Source organism: Thamnophis sirtalis, unplaced genomic scaffold, assembly GCF_051295495.1.
Source record: "Thamnophis sirtalis isolate CommonGarterSnake01/CBP01778 unplaced genomic scaffold, rThaSir2_p1.2 scaffold_4, whole genome shotgun sequence".
NCBI lineage: Eukaryota > Metazoa > Chordata > Lepidosauria > Squamata > Natricidae > Thamnophis > Thamnophis sirtalis.
Genome location: NW_028261384.1, coordinates 82,703,169 through 82,722,730, shown reverse-complemented (window position 1 = coordinate 82,722,730; position 19,562 = coordinate 82,703,169). Strand labels below are relative to the sequence as shown.

Below are 19,562 nucleotides of genomic sequence, written 5' to 3'. Positions count from 1 at the left end.
CAGTGATTCTGAGCAGCTTACAATTGAAAAAAAATATTACTCTTAAGAATGCTAAAACACTAAAAACATCTAGGTTAAACACAATAGGATAGGCTATTTGGCCAGTTAAGAATACAGCCAGGAAACAGGATGCTTGACACATTTAGTGCCCCAAGCTTGAGAACATAGTCAGGTTTTTAGGGTCTTACAAAAGGATAACAGGATTGGGGCCATTATAATCTCCAAAGGAAGGATGTTCCATAAAACGAGCCACTGTGGAAAACAACTTGCTGACACTCTGACTGACAAGAACTGCAGTATCTGCATTCTGCAGAATCCATTGAATGCTTTTAATTCTAGGGTTATTTCTTTAACATTCTCATAAAAATATTAAACATTTAGAAAATACCAAAAATATTTTTTTAGCCAGATTTATGGTCTAAAGAAACACTTTCTAATTACATAATGAAATTAACATTGTTGCTTAAGTACTGAAATTAATGCTTTGTTCCCTTTCTCTCACTATTAGTCACTCAGATATGATACCAGTTACTTTGTGGAATATTTTGCTCTTGATCTCCTAATGGAAAATGGAGAATGTTGTGGTATTATTGCACTATGCATCGAAGATGGCACAATACATCGTTTTAGAGCAAAGAATACAGTTATTGCCACTGGGTAATATGTTAATAACTATGAAGAAATGTCAATGCCAATATCTGGGCCTTTTTGTTTTAATCGTTTTAATATAATATAATACAGTACAGTACAATACAATATGCCACTAGTTTATATTCCTCCATGCATTTTTGTCTTTCTTCTAGTTGATATAGGGCATGAGAAATTTAATGCAGCCCAAATATTCCATACTTGAATGTATCGTATTTTTCGGAGTATAAGTTGCACCTTAATTTTTGGGAGGAAAATGCGGGGTGGGGGGGGGAATTCTGCCTAGCAGGTATTCATTTTTATTCCCATAACACCAGAAAAGCAAGCAAACACAATAGTATAATAAAACAATAGTTTTTGCCACTTTTTTCCTTTTCCCAGGCAGGCCGGGGAAATTCTTAACAACCTTAACTAGATGTCTGGGCATTCAGCCAAAAGCAAGTCATACCTGTAAAAATGTAACAAAGTTGAATCAACAAACCAGCCCAGCACTTGCCTGAAGGAAATCATTGAGAAACTCAGATAGAAAAAATCCTTGCCCTTAAAGGGATTATCCCCAAAAGAATAGAAATCACTAGTCACAGGAATTCTCTGCCTTGCCCTTGAGTGAATTAGCTCCCAAAAATACAAACTGGACAAAAGTACTTCTTAAGGCAGTCTTCAAATCTTTCATCATCGGCGTCTCCCAGTTGGAACAAACTGGGAAATTTTTCCAACATTATGCTGCAGTAAAAGTATTCAAAGCTTTTTTTCATCCCTAATGAGGTGCTAATGAGTGAAGCAAGATCTTCCAGATCTTCCATCTTCTGTGCTTTGCCTGAAATGGAAGATTGCTTCACTCATTAGCACCTCATTAGAGCTGGGGAAAAAAGCTTCCAAAAAGCTACATTGGAGTATAAGACTGTACCCCAATTTTCAGCCTCTTTTAGGAGGGGAAAAAGTGTGTCTTGTACTCCAAAAAATATGCTAACTATAACATTTTTGTTAAAATTGATTTTTTAAAAACTTTTTTTGCATGGGTGCAACCAATACTGGAGAGATGGTAGACTCGTTTCACTGAATGTAGTCTAGCAGAAGTTAGACAAATTATTTAACGTAACTGCCTATATTGAGTATGGTATTAGGCTTGATAGCCTAAACAGTCCCTTTCAAATAGCTTCCATTAAGATAAGTTTCATTCTGACATAGGTTTATCAATATATGAAGAGTTGAGAGCTGCAGTTCAGCTGCGGCTTTTTTAGGAGGTAATTTGAAGATGTATGTTGATGTGCTTTCATGGGAAATATGATTGTTTTGGGTCTATTTTTCAGCCATTTGGGCATTTGCTTTCCATAGGATTCTGATTTCTAATAATAAAACGTCTGAAGTGCAAAGAAATTTCAAGATTGGTTTCAAAAATTGTGATTTATTTTTATTGCCTATGAGCTGGGGAATGCTAAAGATGGAAAGTTCTCCCAGTTAAATAGCTCCTTTTCCTTTGACGATGATGACGATGATGATATGTATGTCAGTGTTAGTTAAAAAAACAGAAAAGTTGTGTTATTAAAGTGTAAGCATTTTGCTTTTAAATACCAGCTACATAGCAATAGCAATAGCAATAGCAGTAGACTTATATACCGCTTCATAGGCCTTTCAGGCCTCTCTAAGCGGTTTACAGAGTCAGCATATTGCCCCCAACAACAATCCGGGTCCTCATTTTACCCACCTCGGAAGGATGGAAGGCTGAGTCAACCCTGAGCCGGTGAGATTTGAACCACTGAACTGCTGAACTAGCAGTCAGCTGAAGTGGCCTGCAGTACTGCACTCTACCCACTGCGCCACCTCGGCTACATGATCTGAAGTGTGTTGGTGGAAAGTCAAAACATGGGAATCTGATTTAAAAATCTGTATTTCAGACACACACTAAGCCACTCTGTGGAAGAATGGCATATTATGATCTATTATACTAAACAACAGGAAAAAAATACTTAAAAGTGACTCATAGATGGTATGACTGTATGTTGCTAAGATGCAAGTTGCTAACATTACAAATGTTGGAAATGGAATGTTTTTTAACATTAAAGAGATGACATTATTATCACATATATTGGCATTAATGTTACACATGAAACATTTTCTTTCCTGCCTTATGAATAGTAGATACTAACTATGAACTTTTTCCAGAGGATATGGGCGCACATATTTTAGCTGTACTTCTGCTCACACTTGTACGGGTGATGGCACAGCAATGGTTACCCGGGCAGGCCTACCTTGCCAGGATTTGGAATTTGTACAGTTCCATCCCACAGGTAAAAACTACCTTATTCTGTTACAAGGAACTAAGTTTTGTAGTAAATCCTTTTTTCTCCTTAATGTTTTAAAATCAACATGATGTGCAAAAGAAAATTATGTATAATCTATTCATTGTTTTTATTGGATAATCTCTTCAATAGATTGCAGCAATCCCATAGACCTTGTATACCTTTAGCAATTTTAGCAAAGTAAAGAAATACGTGACCCGACAAAAGGGCGAATGTCTAAACCGCGCCCGACTAAACCGCGCCGCTAAAACCGCGATGTCATCAATGCGGAGACAACAGCGCGGAGACAACAGCGCAGAGACAGAAGGGCGCTTTACAATAGCGCAGCGACAGAAAGCCGATTTAACTTAAGGTAAGGGTTAAGTTTAGGGTTAGCTTTAGGGTTAGGTTTAGGGTTAGGTTAAGGGTTAGGTTTAGGGTTAGGGTTAGGGTTAGGTTTAGGGTTAGGTTTAGCGTTACGTTTAGGGTTATGTTTAGGGTTAGGGGTTAGGTTTAGGGTTAGGTTTAGTTTTACAGCGCGCTTCTGTCTCCGCGCTGTTGTCGGCGCGATTCAGCGCTCATTCGTCGGAGCGCTTTAGAACACATGGTTTTATCACCGCGGTTTAGTTGGGTGCAGTTTTGTCGTTCGCCCTTTTGTCGGTGAACCAAGAAATATCCCATGAAATTTTAATTAGCAAGCTATTTAATTAGCTTCAATTATATGAGGATTTAGCAGATATAGGCAGACTCAAAAACATTCCACAATATTGAAACAGCTACTTTGTCCATGTTTATGGCCATTTTCTCAAGAAATTGTTCATTTTGTTTCTAGCATTGAACAGATTTTGAATGCAGTGGCTTAAGTAGCGTCTTCTAGTACTGTGACTATTGTCTGTATATAAAATTGGAAATGTTTACAATTTCTATAAAATTCATTTTGAGCAAAGTAAATTCTTAAATTTAGGTAAAGTAAAAATATTGACAGCAAAGTAAAAATAAAGAAATAAGAAATTTTGGCCTCAATTGACTTCCTGTAGACAATAGAAAAAGGCAATCTTGAAATATCTACTTCACATTTCTATGGCAATTTACTGGCATATTTCTTTTTTTTAAGACCATGATTCTTTCTGAAAATAGTAATAAGAGAAGAATGCAGAAGTAACTAAGATGTATTAATTATGAATACTGCATTTATCTGTTAATTATGAAGTAACAGTTCTTACATCATCTATTAGTGATGGCTAATCTTTTGCATCATTGTGTGCCAACCTGCATGCCAGAAATGGCACATAAAACCATCCCGCAAGGAATGCGCAACCTCGCTGGTCTTCATGTACGCGGGAGCGCCCAAACCAGAAGAGCAGTGTTCCACCACACCTGTGCATGGTGGCACCTGGATTTATGGTTCCTGGTTCGGGTGCCCGCCCGACAAACAGGTGGCAGTCGTGCATGCGCGCAATGGAAACCTGGAAGAGCGCGCCGAAACTCTGCTCTTCTGAATTTCAGCACTTTCATACGCAGAAAGGCCAACTGGCCGGAGCATGGGTGTGCATAGGAACGCAGAAGAGGAGCCAGTGAGGCCACATATTCCACGCGGGATGGTTCTGTGTGCCATTTCTGGCACGCATGCCATAGGTTTGCCACCACAGATCTATTACATAAATCTGCATTATTTTCTCCACGTTTCTGAAATGATAAATATGAGTGCATCCTTTTGTCTGGAGAGGTCTCTTTCATTATTCTTTGAAGTGAGTGACTGAACTGATTTTATAACTGTTTTTAGAGCACTTACTCAGTAAATCATTCCAATCATTAAGTGAATCCATTGTTAAGCGAATACTGGTCATATAGAACCAAAATTGAGCTCAAAAGTTCCAATGCTAAGCAAGGCATTTGTTAAGTACCTTGTTTTAGCAAAAATAAGACAGGGTCTTATTTTCTTTGCCCCCGCCCAAATGTCACCTTGGCCTTATTATTGGGGGAGAGGGCTTATTATTTTGAAGCTAGGCTCTTTGGGAGCCCGTTTGCAAGAGAGCAGCTACCCGGCAATCCCAACTCCAGCCGGGCAGAGCGTCACTCACCAACCCAGCGGTTTCCCGAACGTGCCAAGCCATGCAAGAGGGAGGGAGGGGGAGCGGCGCTCGTGTAGCGAGTGGGGGAGCGGCTGGGATACCCCTGGGTTGGTGAGTGATGCTCTGCCCGGCCAGAGGGAGGGTTTGTTCCCCCCCCACACACATACACACATGCACCGCCCAGTCCTTCTCCTGCAGGGCCAGGGCTGCTGCTGCTGCCATCCCAACACTGAGGATGGCTTCTGAGAGGCTGGTCGGGCCAGCCACCTACTGCAGAATATCTGTGAACTGGGGCAGAGAGTCTCACAGCAGCCTGGTCACAACCATAAAACGGGAAGCGTACTCCCAGAGTGGCCACTGCTGGAAGACTCTGCCCTGGCTCCTGGAAGATTCGGCAACAGCCGGCTAGCCCAACCAGCCTCTGAGAAGAAGCCATCCTCAGTGTTGGGATTTCAGTGGCGGCAGCCCTGGTTATGGTGAGGATTGGGAGACAAGCGAGAGGGGTGGGGAACAGGCCCCATGACAAATTCACCCCCCTGCTTGCATGGCTTGGTGCCTTTGGGATACTGCTGAGTCAGTGAGTGGTACTCTGCCCAGCCGGAGGATGTGTGTGTTTCCATTTTGCTTATTTTCAGGGGAGGGCGTATATTTTTGCCCACTCCAAAATCTGGCATGGCCTTATTTTCAAGACATGTCATATTTCGGGGAAAACACTCTAGTCTTGCTCCGTTTTTGTCTCAGTTGTTAAGTGAACCACTGCCATTGTTAAGTAACATGGTTCTTAATCCTGAATCTGTCTTCCCCATTAAAGTTGCAAAAAGTGGTCACATGATCTCAGGATGCTGCAATAGTCATAAATACATGCCAGTTTTCAAGCATCAGAATTTTGATCATGTGACCATGGAGAAGCTGCAATGGTCATGTGTGAAAAAGTTCCATTTCCCAGCCGTCTTTTTCCCTTTATGATCTCCGGTTGCTCATTTAGAGAAACTGGCAGTTTCTCCTCAGCCTGACAAGTGCGGTCATTTTGAAAGCGTTTCTCGCCATTCTGAAAATGCAAAGTGAGGCGTTCAGCTTGGAGAGCGGCGGTGGCCATTTTAAGTGCCTTTTCTTGCTGGATCGTCGTCGGAAGACTCGAGAACCACTGTGTCCTTGCCCTAAAGCCCCTCAGACACAGATCGCTGCCAGGGAGTCTCTGACCTTGTCCGGGTGCCTGCAAGGTCTACCTCCCTGCAGCACAGTCAGGGACCACCGAGTACAGCCTTAGGAGTTGTGGCTATTTAGGTCACACCCCTGCAGGCGCAGCAGAACCGGCTGGCCTGTGCCTGGTGCCACGTTACTACTACAGCCTCTTCTCTCCATCGGATGATGACCTATTGATCTGCAAGTCATCATGGCAGACGGAGGCGCAGGAGGAGATGGCAGGGCCATCTTTGAAACACATTAGGCCAGATCCTCCATCACAAGGGGGGAAGGGCCAGAAAGGCACCATAGGGAAGGAATCCCAGGGACCCTCGGGCAGTAAAACCACCCCCAGGGAAGACCCCCGGAAGCACAAGCCCGTTGCGAAAACTATAGATGAAGCAAGGGGGCAGGCCAGATCACCCGAGCAGAGGGCTCCCTTGCCTGACCCTTCTATTGATCAGATGGGGGAAGCAGATCTCGGATCTCCTCAGAGAGATAGCTCCTCATCTGTAGTTGAGGAGGTGTCACGGGATTCTCCTGGGGATACCCTGACTCCCTTAGTTCTTCCATCAAGGAAGAGCCAGAGCTCTTTCAGTGTTTCCCCCCTCAGTAGGGCTAAAGGCAGGTCTGCTCCTCCTAGGGCTCAGTCTAAAGAAGACAAGGGCCCTGCTTTGTCTGCAGAGATGAGGGAAATTGCCATAACCATCTCGCAGGGTATAGCTGAGGCGACATGCCAGAAGAATGCTCGAGCCTCTGGCTCTTCCAAGTCACGACCACACCCAGCTCAGGACAGGGACCCTGTCCCGGCTTCTCCTGGCACCTCGGAGGAGGATGAGACAGAGGAATTTGAGTTGTTGGAGGATGAGGACCTTCCTCCCGATAAATCCGCCTTCACTGGCCTATTTAAACTGTCCTTATTCAAGGCCATCTTGCACAAGGCTAAGGCCTCCACCGAGTTAGGAGTCAAGCCCAAGGATAAGGCCGTTCCCTCTATCTCTCAGGACCCCAAAGAGGGTCTATTTAAGGAAAATTCCCCAACTCAGGAATTGATTCTGGTTCCTGATCTTTTTATGAACACTGTCCAATGCCAGTGGGCACAGCCTGGTACCCTGGCCAACCCAAGTAGGGGAGATAAAAACGTATATTCTGTAGAGACCAGAATGGACAACATCTTGAAAGTGCCAGAACTAGATGCTCCGGTAGTCCCATTAACTTCTAATTCAGCTTTGCTGGCGGACCTTCTAGAAGGTCTTAAGGTGGAAGATAAGAGGTCAGAGAAAGCCTGTCATAAAACGCATCAGGCAGCCGCCTGGGCAATCAAGGCATCCACTTTGGCGTCCTTCTTTACCAGAGCCTCTCTCCTCTGGCTGCACCAGCTTAAATCTAAACCTCCTTCGGAAGAGTCTCAGTAGTGACATGACATCAGCAAAATTATCACCGCTGTAGACTATGCAGCCGACGCTTCACTGAACGCGACTAAGTTTGCTTCTCGAGCGTTGCCATCCAATGTCACCTTGTGCCACCTGCTATGGCTTCGCCACTGGCAGGCGGCTATGAAGGCCAAGTGGAAGTTGGCCTCCGCCCTCTTTAAGAGTGGCCAACTTTTTGAGATGCCTTAGATAAGTTTGTGATAGAGACAAAAGACAAACACAAGATCCTTCCGTTTACTCATAAGAAGAATGAGCAGAAGGGCTCGGACTCATTCAGGAAACAGAGATTTCGATCACAAGAGACCGCACAGGCCTCTTCTGCTCCTTCCTTCTCCTACCAAAGGTCCTATTCCCAGGCTGGGGACAGGAGCCAGGATAGAAACTCAATTGGTCCTGGGGTAGGCAACAGCAGACTTCCTTTCGGAAGCCCTTTCGTGGCGGTTCCAACTCCTAACAATTCCGATGTAACAAGTGACCACCAACAGGTTCCTCCCATAGGTGGCCAACTGCAATTGTATGCCCACAAATGGGAGGTGATCACCTCGGACTCTTGGGTCCTCAACAAGATCAGGAGGGTCCTAGTCCTGGAATTTCTATCCTTTCCTCAGCGGAAGTTCATCCGCTGCTCAACCCCCCAAAATCCCATGAAGAGATCCCTCATGCAGGCGGAGATTCGTCACCTTCTGCAAATAAGGGCCACAGAACTCGTACCAAGTGAACAGGAAAAGCAAGGATTCTACCCCATTCTTTTCCTGGTCCCGAAAAGCTCAGGGGAGTGGAGGACCATCCTAGACTTGAAGCGCCTGAATCAACAACTGGCCTACAAGCGCTTCAAGATGCAGTCACTCCAGTCCATCCTGGACTACATAAGCCGAGGAGACAAGCTAACCTCCATAGACTTAAAAGAAGCTTACCTGCATGTTCCCATTCATGTATCTCACAGGAGGTCCCTACAGTTCCATTACGACGGGAGGCATTACCAGTACAGGGCTCTCCCATTCGGCCTCTCGTCCACACCCAGGACCTTCAAAAAGCTTCTGGTAGCTGTGGCGGCTCACCTCTGGGCCCGCCTAATTCGACTGGAATGCTATCTGGATGACATCATTCAGTCCTCAAGCTACCACCAGGTCCTGCAAGACATTCAGGTGACCATATGCACCCTCCAACAGCACGGCTTTTCTGTGAACTGGAAGAAGAGTCATCTCGAGCTGACCACACGAATTCAGCACCTAGGCACCATCATATACTCAGTTTCTTGCCAGGTGTTTCTATCCCCAGACCATCTGCGAAACCTCAAGAGCAAAGTGCATCAGTGCCGCAGCTCACGTCAGTGCCGATCATCAAACTCTCACAACTTCTTGGCATCATGATTTCCTGCCTAAAAGTAGTTCCCTGGGCGCGCCTTCATGCTAGGGAACTACAGTGGTTCCTCCTGCCGATGCAGAGGTCAAAGGGCAGCAACTCTCCAAGATGAGTCTGTCCGCCACAGAAGGTGATCCGATCCCTTCACTGGTGGCAATCTGCAGAGAAGGGGTGCCAGTTCAAGGAGCCCAAAAGAATCGTGGTAACTTCATATTCCAGCCTCTATGGATGGGGAGGGCGCATTGTCAAGGACAGCTGACACAGGGCAGAGGGAGGCAGCTCACAATATAAATTGGCTGGAGCTGAGAGCTGCCTGACTCGCCCTACATCGGTTTTCAACACAGCTTGTGGGCCGCCATGTACTATTACTAACAGACAACATAGCAACAAAGGCCCACATAAAACGGCAGGGCGGCACCCACTCCAGGAGGTTCATGACAGAAGCAGAGTCTCTGGCAGGTGGGCAGAATGCCACCTAGCGTCCATCAGAGCAGACCACATATCTGGGACAAGCAATGTGAAAGCAGACTGGCTGAACCGGCAGATGATCGACAACTCCAAGTGGCACCTGTATCCAGAGCTGTTCCAACAGATAGTTCGGAGGTTCAGCCAACTGCAGGTTTACCTATTCGCTATTCTCGCCAACACACACCTGCCAAGGTTCATTTCCTGTTACCACATGCCCCAGGCAGAGGGGACGGATGCACTGAGGTGCAAGTGGCCCTCAGGACTTCTCTACACATTTCCTCCCCTCCCATTTATTCCGCAGGTAGTAGCCAAACTCCTAGCGGAGGAAGCGGAGATCTTCCTTGTGGCCCCACTTTGGCCCAGGAGGTCCTAGTATGCAGACCTTGTCAGTCTTTCCATCCAAAGACAGTGGAAGATTCCTCAGGAGCAAATGTCCCTCAGTCAGGGAGCAGTCTGCCATCCGGACCGTCAGTGGCTCCAATTAGCCGTCTGGCACTTGAGGGGAAGCTCTTGAGGAAACAGAATCTCTCTGACAAGGTCGTCAAGACCAATCAAGTGTCCAGAAGACCATCAACTACACGAATATACGAAGTGACATGGGTTGCCTTTTCAGCCTGGTGTAAAGAACATAATGTATAAGAGACATTTCAACTTCAATACCACAACTACTTGACTTCTTTCAGGAAGGATTGGACAAAGGTCTGGTGCCCAACACTCTCCGCCGCCAGGTCGCTGCCTTGTCCACCATCCTTGCTAGGGGCTCATCCCGGTCCCTGAGTCAACACCCTCAGGTCAAGAGTTTCCTGAAGGGCGCAGCCAATATCCATCCTCAGACTATACACCGATACCCTTCCTGGAATTTGCTGTTTGTTCTGCAGGCCCTGACGAGCGCTCCTTTCGAGCCGATTCGAACTTCACCATTTGACTCTTAAAACTGCCTTTCTAGTGGCGATTACGTCTACTTGGAGAGTCTCAGAGATTGCGGCTCTCTCAATCAGGGAAGAGCTGTGTATAATTCATACTAATCGGGTGATCTTGAGACTCGACCCCACCTTTATCCCCAAGGTGAACTCTCACTTCCATAGAGCCCAGGAAGTGATCCTCCCCAACTTTTGCCCTAGACCTACACATCCCAGGGAGCGTACTTTGCATAAGTTAGATGTTAGGTGAGCTAACTCGCATTTATGTCAGGAGGACTATGGAATTTAGATGCTCTGAGTCATTTTTTGTGTCATTTCAGCCTGGGTCGCTGGGCTGCAAGGCCTCGTTTTTAACCATTGGACGTTGGCTGCGGGCCTGCATCAAGATGGCCTATGAACATCAGGGCAGAGCCGTGCCAGGTCTGGTGATGGCATACTCCACAAGGAGTGCTGCCACCACAGCAGCATGGGCGACCCAAGCGTCCATCATTACATTTGCAGAGCAGCTACGTAGGCGTCCCCCACTGCTTTTATTAGAAATTACAAAATTGACACCTTTGCCTTGGCCAAAGCCTCCTTTGGAAGACGTGTTTTGCAGAAACTTGCCTTGGCTCCAGACAAACTCTTCCCGCCCTGGGACACAATAGCTTGGGTATGTTCCATGCTTGGACTCTTCAAGCAACGCACAGGAGAATGATCATTGGCTTACCTGAATGGTCATTCTCGGGGCGCTGTGGGAGAGTCCAAACCTGCCCAGGGTTTAACTAGGTGTCCAAGAATCCTTGTAACAGTTAGAATTCTGTAGGGCGTCCTGCAGCGAATAAGACCTTTGTTTTAAACTGACCTCAATGAGACAAAGGAGGCGTAGTTAAAGAAAAATCTACTCAGTCCTATGGCAGATAGACTGTATTTAACCCATGCTTGGACTCTCCTGCAGTGCCCAGAGAACGACCGTTCAGGTAAGCCAATGGTCATTTTTTCTAGTGTTTTTTTGGCTTCCAATGGTCACTAAATGAATGCTTGTAAGACACGTATTACTTGCAGTTGTTAAATAAACCAGTGTTTTGCCAATAACTGGAAGTAACTGCAGGTTTTCAGTAGAAATAAAATCTGGTCACATGACTGGGGCGCTGCTAAGGAGATAAATATAGCAGTGTTGCCAAACATCCGAAGTACAATCAGATCCAAATTGTAAATCCCCTTTTTAGGCTTCATTGTAAATCAAAGACTACTTATATAAAACTCTTATTTATATCTTACTTTAGGGATATTAATGTTAGGCATTCACTTTCAAAATATAAGATAAGTAATGTTTTAATCATTCGCTCAAGGCTTTTCAATATTGGTCATATTAAAAAGCTCAACAAGGTTGGACCTGGTTGTCCCAGGAAATCCCTGGAATAGGAAGCAATCCTGGAGAAGATAATTGCAAAACCCATTTTATGTTTTCAAACAAACTATGCGGATATGTTTTAATCATTGGTAAGCTTGACTTGAAAGAAACTCTGCTTGTATTTAGATAATTCAGTAAATTTTATAAAATTGTATTTTTAAAAATCAGTAAATAATTGCTAGGCCATAATTTGAACCTAACCTTTGTAGAATATTGTTCAGTTAGATGTTACATTGCATCAAATGTTATAGTAAGTTTTGTTTTTGGGATGATATATATCATTGGTAAAATGTTTTAATTTTAATATATTTTGCAGGTATTTATGGAGCTGGCTGTCTTATTACAGAAGGCTGTCGTGGTGAAGGAGGTATTTTAATTAACAGTGAAGGAGAAAGATTTATGGAGAGATATGCTCCAGTTGCCAAAGATCTAGCTTCCCGAGATGTTGTATCTCGTTCTATGACTATTGAGATCCGTGAAGGAAGGCAAGTTTAATCTATCAAGTCCATAAATGTGATTATAAAAGATGCAGAGATCAACATTGTACAAACAATACTTGTATGCACACATATATTTCCATTATTTGCTTGCAAAATAAAGCATAGCACAACATTTGTAAAACCCACCCATCTGCAATTTACAATCCAATCTCCCTATAGCAAACTTTTTAAAAAAAAATTAGTGACTTGGCATTTTGACAGACATGAAACTGCAATAAGTCATCTTGTTTGTTTAACTATGTGCTTAATTGCTTTTTTATTCTCTCAACATTCATTTATAGATAATCTTAAACAAATACATGTAAGGATGTCATTGTTCTGTGTTACTGTATTATACAGAAGAAAACAATAGAAAAAGAGCAACTCAGTCATAAACCAGAAAACATTCTAATTGCAATGATCAATCAGAACGCTCTGAATTGAAACAAAATAGCCTGTTCTTGAAACAGAACTCTTAAAATGCTTATGTTTTGTTTATTTTTAGATTCTTGGAACTTTTACTTTCATGTTAGAATATTTCAAAAGCCTTTTGCACATCCCTGTTACAGATTTGTTTCATTGGTTTTTTTAAAGGGAATACTTCATTTGAACTTTTTAATTAATTATTTATTTATTTATTTATTTATTCATTCATTTTTTATGCTGCCCATCTCATGGATGCAGTAAGCAGTTTGAAATATAATAAAAAATAAAAAGTAATATAAATCAATTAAAGATAATTAGATAGAAAAGCTAAAAAAATGTAGTTACTAAAATAAAATCAAGTATAGTTTGCAAACACTTGATAGAATTCTCTTATATAATTATTTGTTGTCTAATGTTTGTATCTAAATAATGGTAAGAAAAAATGTTTATCTCTATTTAACATCTCTTTAAAATAACAGAGGTTGTGGTCCTGACAAAGATCACGTGCACTTGCAATTGCACCATTTGCCACCACAGCAGCTAGCAATGCGTCTTCCTGGAATTTCAGAAACTGCTATGATATTTGCTGGTGTTGATGTTACAAAAGAACCTATTCCTGTCCTACCTACTGTACATTACAATATGGGAGGTATCCCTACAAACTACAAAGGACAGGTAATTTTCTAAACATTTATTTATTCATTCATTAAATGTATATACCCGTGATGGCGAATCCTATGGCACAGGTGGCACGCAGAGCCCTCTCTGCAGGCATGCCAGTCGCCCCAGCCCAGCTCAACTAGCATGCACATGCAGGCATGCCTTCCACCGGCCAGCTGATTTTCAGGACTATGCTGTGGGCCAGGGTGAGGGACCTGTGAGCAGGGGAGGGAGCTCACATTGTGCAGCAAACTCGGGCTGGATGTGAGTGTGAATGGCCTGGCCCCGCAGTGCTTCCTCGCTCAGTTGGAGACTGAGTGTTTTCCATTTTGGGCCTGGAAAGCCTCTTGAACCAATCTCAAAGCAAAAAAAAACAAAAAAAAAACCCTGCAACTGTTTGAAGACTGAAGGAAGCCTCCAACTGAGTGAGGAAGCACTGTGGGGCCAGGCCACTCACACTTCCAGCCCGCCGGAGTTTGCTGCGCCAGGGCAGGAATGAGACCCTGTCCTGTGGAGCCCACTGCCTCTTGCGTGAGGAGGACATCAATGAAGATGAGGAGAAGAATGGTGAGGCTTTGCAGAAGCCGGCAAGGTGCAGGTCAGGTGGGGCTGGCTGGCTGACTGGGGAAGGGCCAATCCTGTGCTTAGATGGCTGCTGCCACGAGCAGCTTGCATGCCCCGACTGTGCTGGTGGAGAAATGAGATATCCTGCTTGAATGGGGAGGACGAGGAGAAAAGTATTCAAATCCCCCCCCTCCCGGCCTCGCTGCTCAGGTGTCACCCACACCATTGCCAGCAGTTTGTGCCCTGGCTGAAGTATGGATCGCTTTCTCTGACACACACACACACACACACACAAACACACACACAAACACACACACGGATTGCTCTCTTACCCTGGCTGTCCCTTATTTGCATGCAAGTGTGCTCCTTGAAACAAAGAAGCCTCATTAAGTAGTTAAGTGGAAAGTAGTTGAGAGGGGAGGAGCAGGAGACCACTTTTCATGCCTAGAATGAAAATTTCTGGGTCCCTGAAAAGAGGATGGGTGTCTGAGTCTGCACAATATTATAGCACCCAGGCACGAAAAGCATTTCCCAGCCAACTCTCCTCTCCATTCTTCAAAGGCAAAGAAACAGAAACAAGAGAGGAGACAGATGTTTGCAAGGTAAGCGAGTCCTTGTTGCAGGAAGGAAGAAGCATTTTAGTGGGTTAGGGAGATCTTGGGAGCCTGTTCTATCATTAGGACCCCCATAGCCTTCCCCACCCTGAGATATCTCATGGGCACATTGATATTCTTGAATTGTGAGCTCTTAGGAAAGTATCCCCTACTTGTGTGTTACAAACAGTTATTTCCAGTGGGGAAAACAGGACAAAGCAAGTGGGGGAAAATAATTTCCTTTGCTATATTTCCAGTCTGAATTAGACCATGGCAGGGTCCATATAGAAGAGCTCTTTTAAAGATCATTATGTATTAATAGAAAAGAAACTTAGCTCTGTTCTTCAATGCTAAAGCTGTTGCACATAAAAAACAGAGGAGCTCTGTTCAGCTACCAGAGCCATCATTTTGACAGTTTTGCTGTACTGTAGTGTGTCCCCATGAAATGCAAGCATGGAATAAACTCAGCCTGGTTTGTTCTCAGTCTTTTAAGTGGCCACAAACTACTAGCAAAAGTGGCGTTTGATCACAAGGCAAGGAATGTTTCCCCTTTTGCATTTGAGCATCCAAGAAGGGACAGGAAAGACAAAGAAAAAGAAGGAAAGAGGGGAAGAGAGCAAGGAAGCAAAAATAAGGAAAGAGGAGAAGGAAGAAGAAAGAATGAAGAGGAAAGGAAAAAGAAGGGAAGGAATGAGAGAGAGTGAGGGTGTGAGGTAAATCCTGCCTTAGCACTTGATCACCAGCAGCCCTGTTGCCTTTTACCATCCCCTTATCCCCTCCTGTCCTCTCCTGGTGGTCTCCCATCCTATCACTGAGGATGCTTTGGTTTCAAAGCTAGGTCTTGTAAGAAGAGGAAGTGGGCCTCCCTCTGACCCATATACTTTGCCCTCCTGCACATACCATAGGCAACCAAGGAGAGCCAGCAGAGCAGCAATGGGAGCTGGCCCTGCCCAGCATGGCCCCCGAAGTCAACCACAATGTGGCCCTTATTGAAATTAAGTTTGACACCCCTGGACTAACAGATGACCTGACTGCTGCATATGTTGCTCTCAAATTTATAAAGTATGAGTCAAGGTTAGAAACATCAGTGTGCATACAACAGCAAAAGTCACATTAATCAAAAGCATGCCAAATGCAAACATTTACCTTTCAATAAAAAGGTGTTTGTATCATTGAAAGCTCTGTTATGGTGGGGTTTTTTAAAGAGAAATTTTTTAAATCACATACGAGTTTTTCTAAACTAAAACCTAATTATTCAGGTTAAATTGCTGTGTGGCACTCCGAGATAAATAAGTGGGTTTTGGATTGCGGTTTGGGCACTTGGTTTCTAAAAGGTTTGTCATCATTTGTACTTACTGTCCATCTCACTATTGAATTTTAATTTTAAATAGACTAGATGTTTATTTTTATACTATTTAAAGCTTTGACAGTATATCAAAACAGAAGCTCTCATTAGTTTTCCTCCTGTGCCTTAATCTAGTGTCATCATTTTTTTTATTATAAGATGCCATGCAGAGGTGGGTTGCTCCCGGTTCAGCCAAACAGGTAGTGGTGATTTGGCCTGGGTTGCAGAACCGGCAGCGACCCAGGCTGGCCACACCCCCGAAACGATTCCCAGTCTCTTCTGCCATTGCCAGCATGATTCTGCGCAAGCACAGAACAAATTACAGACAACTGCTCATGCGCAAGCAATGCACAAGCAATGTGCAAGCAATGCGCAAGCAATGCGCAAGCAATGCGCACAAAGCGAACCGGTGCTAACCGGTACAGGAATCCACCCCGGTGCCATGTCTTGTCTATCTACATTTGTGCATATATGTATATATTGACAGGTAATCACACGTGGAAATGGCAAAGATCAAATAGTACCTGGTTTATATGCTTGTGGTGAAGCAGCTTCTGCCTCTGTTCATGGTGCTAATCGACTTGGTGCAAACTCACTTTTGGACTTGGTAGTCTTTGGTCGTGCCTGTGCTCTTACCATTGCAGAATTATGCAAACCTGGTAAGTCTCTTTAGTTTTTAACATTTAAAATATGTACCTTAAGTTTTGCAATGCTGTATTTTGTAACATACTTAAAAATTAAGATCATGTCATTTGTGTCATAGAAAGTTACATGTAGTCCTCAAGTTATAATGGAGCCTGCCCATTGGGGTAAGAAATCAGAACAAATGTTAAATGAACTGCCTCAAGTAACAACTAAGTCATCCTTGCTCTTTCCAGTACATTTGTTAATCAAATATGTGTATCATTAATTGGAGCATGGGGTATCTTAAGGATGGCTTACTTGCCTTGGGTCTCCCAAGGCCTCCTCCATCTTCTGAGATATTCTTGGCTCTGCTTTTGCCCCTTGGGTGGCCATACAAGCCTGCCACACAGTTCACTGTTTTGCCAGTAAGAAATAATAGGGAAGGAACCACTGGGCACACCTGCCTTTTGTAGTTCTGCCACTGTTTTTTAGAGTTTTTTTGTCCCAGTCCATTGGTCACTGATCAGTTGGCCATCAGGAAATTGCAAACTCCTATCTAAGTCGGTAACTTCAAGAATAGCTTCACAAAAGTTTTCCCTTGCTTTAACTTTCTTCCTTCCCCAGAAAGCCAAATTTCTTCAATAAACAAAACAAAACAGCTGAAAGGAACAGATTTGTTGATCTTTCTCCCCTCCGCGGCATACAAGTTTAATAAACCATTGAACCATTAAACCATTACCTTTGCAGGATCCTTGGTGTTGTCTGGTGTTGCTTGTTTTCTTGCAGACATTTCATTACCCAAACTAGGCAACAGCATCAATGAAGATATTAGCTAGTTTGGGTAATGAAACTTCTGCAAAAAAATAAGCAAGCTCAGAGAGCACCAAGAACTCTCATGTCAACTCTGAACTACAAATATTCTCCTTTATTATCTGTGTTCCCTGAAAGAAACACTATGCAGTTAAATAATAATTATGCTTATTCTTGTTAGGGGAATCAGCTCCATCAATTAAATCAAATGCAGGTGAAGAATCTGTTGCAAATCTTGACAAATTGCGTTTCGCCAATGGAAATGTAAGAACATCAGAACTGAGGCTTAATATGCAAAAAGTAAGTAAGATCTTTGGATTGGAGGTTAGGTTTTTAATCTGAATTTGTAGTGCATGGTTAATTATTAACTCAATTTCAGAATGTTCTAAATATTTTTCCCAAAAAATTCTACCCTTGACTTTTCCAAATGTAATACCAATGCATCCATCCATAAGCTAAATATTGATAAATTATCGAGGCCTAATTTGATATGGTTGTTGAGTTCAGCAACTTAAGTTTAGTCACAGAGTTCCCTAAATTAAAGTGATAACTCTGTGCTGTTTTAATTAATAATCCATTTGTTTGGGGGCTTTATCTGTTATGGTATTATGGTTATAGTATTCTCATGAGTCTTCTGTAAATTTTTAACCTATCCTCAAAGTCCATATTTTATTTTCATGGAGTATCACATTGCCTGTGCAAAGATTGTATAACTATGGTCTTTATAGGTATAGACACAATCAACATTTGAATATCTTTTTAAGGCATTAAGGTTACTCTGCCAAGCATTAATTAATTTTCACTACTGATTCCCTTATAGAGGTCTTCAACTTAATGATTCATTCAAAATGAGAGGAAAAGTTACTTGAAGTTACAGGTGCTAACCCACCCCTGGGATCATATGATAGTATTTTGGGTGGTAGCAACTTGTTTGCAGTTATAATCAGTTTCCAAGCATGTGCACTCATGTGATTGCCATTTGCAATCTTCTCTCCTGGCTTCCCAAAAAGTCAGTAGGTTGAAACTCCATGCATGGAGGGGAGGGTGGTAGGGACTGGAGAAATAAAGATTTTTAGGATTCAAGCTTCTTTTCTTTAGCTGTGTTCCAATGTCTGTCCTCTTACACGCACCCCCACTGCCATCCCCCCTCACCTTGACATAGAAGGGAACTCAAGCTCTGGGCTGGAGAAAGGAATCTTGTGTCCCAAACATTCAAGCTTCTTTCTAGCCTTTTATCACTCAGAAAGTGCAGGATCCAATCTCGGTCAATCACTAGGACCAGAGGTTTTTTATTTCGAGCTTTTGAACTCATGCTATAGCCCATCTTCAGGGAACTTCTCTCTAGCAGAGTGTGTGCTGTTGTGTGTGTGGTATTTATAGTGCCTGTTGTACATAGCTTTTTAGATGTTGATTGGGGTGCATTGATAGCTGATTTTTAAGTCATTAATTGTCATTTGCATGTGCAGTCCAGCCTTTTAAGTACTTGATAGACTGATGGAAAATCAACACTCCCGTTGACTGATAAGGGACCTGTGGGGAATCAGTGTGCTGGCCTATAGGAAGCTCAATTTTTTGGAATCTGAGTTTCATTGTTCCAGCATAGCATAGTTACACCCTTTATTCCATTTCCTTTATATTTATATTCCATTCCCATGTAACATATATTTAGTATTATTTAAATTGATTTAGAATACTATAATAACAAAAATGCAGGAATACAAAAAAATAAACATTGGAATTAAGTTCAGCTTAATCAACCCAAATATTAAAGGAATTCTAAGCCCGATGTGTTTCTTACTGTGTTTAAAATTACCAACTAAGAAAGCTCCCTAGGGAACCTTACGTTAACAAAGGAGAGAGAATGTAACCAAAAATACTATTCATCAAATTTATTGCATCTCTTTAATTGTGTCACTTCAAATTTATTCTCGCTTAATAGGGTAACTAGATACTTTTAGTAACAATTTTGTTAAATAAAGGTATTCCTCGAGTTATGAATGTTCACTTAGTAACTGTTCAAAGTTACAACATCCCCGCCAAATTACTTAAAATCGGATCCTAAAGTTATGTATGCGCAGAACCATAGGGATTGTTGGCCCTTATGAATAACCACAGAGATGCTGCAACCACTGTTCCCTCTAAGGTGCGCGGCTGCGCGGCCGCGCACGTGGCTAGAAACCCCCACGCAGAGATTTCTAACTGCCGCGCAGAGATTTCTACCAAAGCAAACGTGGGGAAGTCCTTTGCAGGCGGCTAGAACTGGCCACCTGCAAAGGACCTCCCCAGACTTGTTTTGATGAGCCG

The 19,562-nt window shown here is 43.2% G+C and overlaps 1 protein-coding gene across 1 annotated transcript in view; it reads left to right on the top strand.

The window, feature by feature from the left end:
- The window catches only part of SDHA (succinate dehydrogenase complex flavoprotein subunit A), a 46,345-nt gene that overhangs the window by 8,921 nt on the left and 17,862 nt on the right, over positions 1-19,562 (top strand). The window contains exons 6-11 of the mRNA XM_014065676.2: positions 509-657; positions 2,812-2,936; positions 12,074-12,242; positions 13,142-13,337; positions 16,312-16,483; positions 17,440-17,558. Coding sequence (XP_013921151.2) covers positions 509-657; positions 2,812-2,936; positions 12,074-12,242; positions 13,142-13,337; positions 16,312-16,483; positions 17,440-17,558 — 930 coding nt within the window. The remainder of the gene's footprint in view (positions 1-508; positions 658-2,811; positions 2,937-12,073; positions 12,243-13,141; positions 13,338-16,311; positions 16,484-17,439; positions 17,559-19,562) is intronic.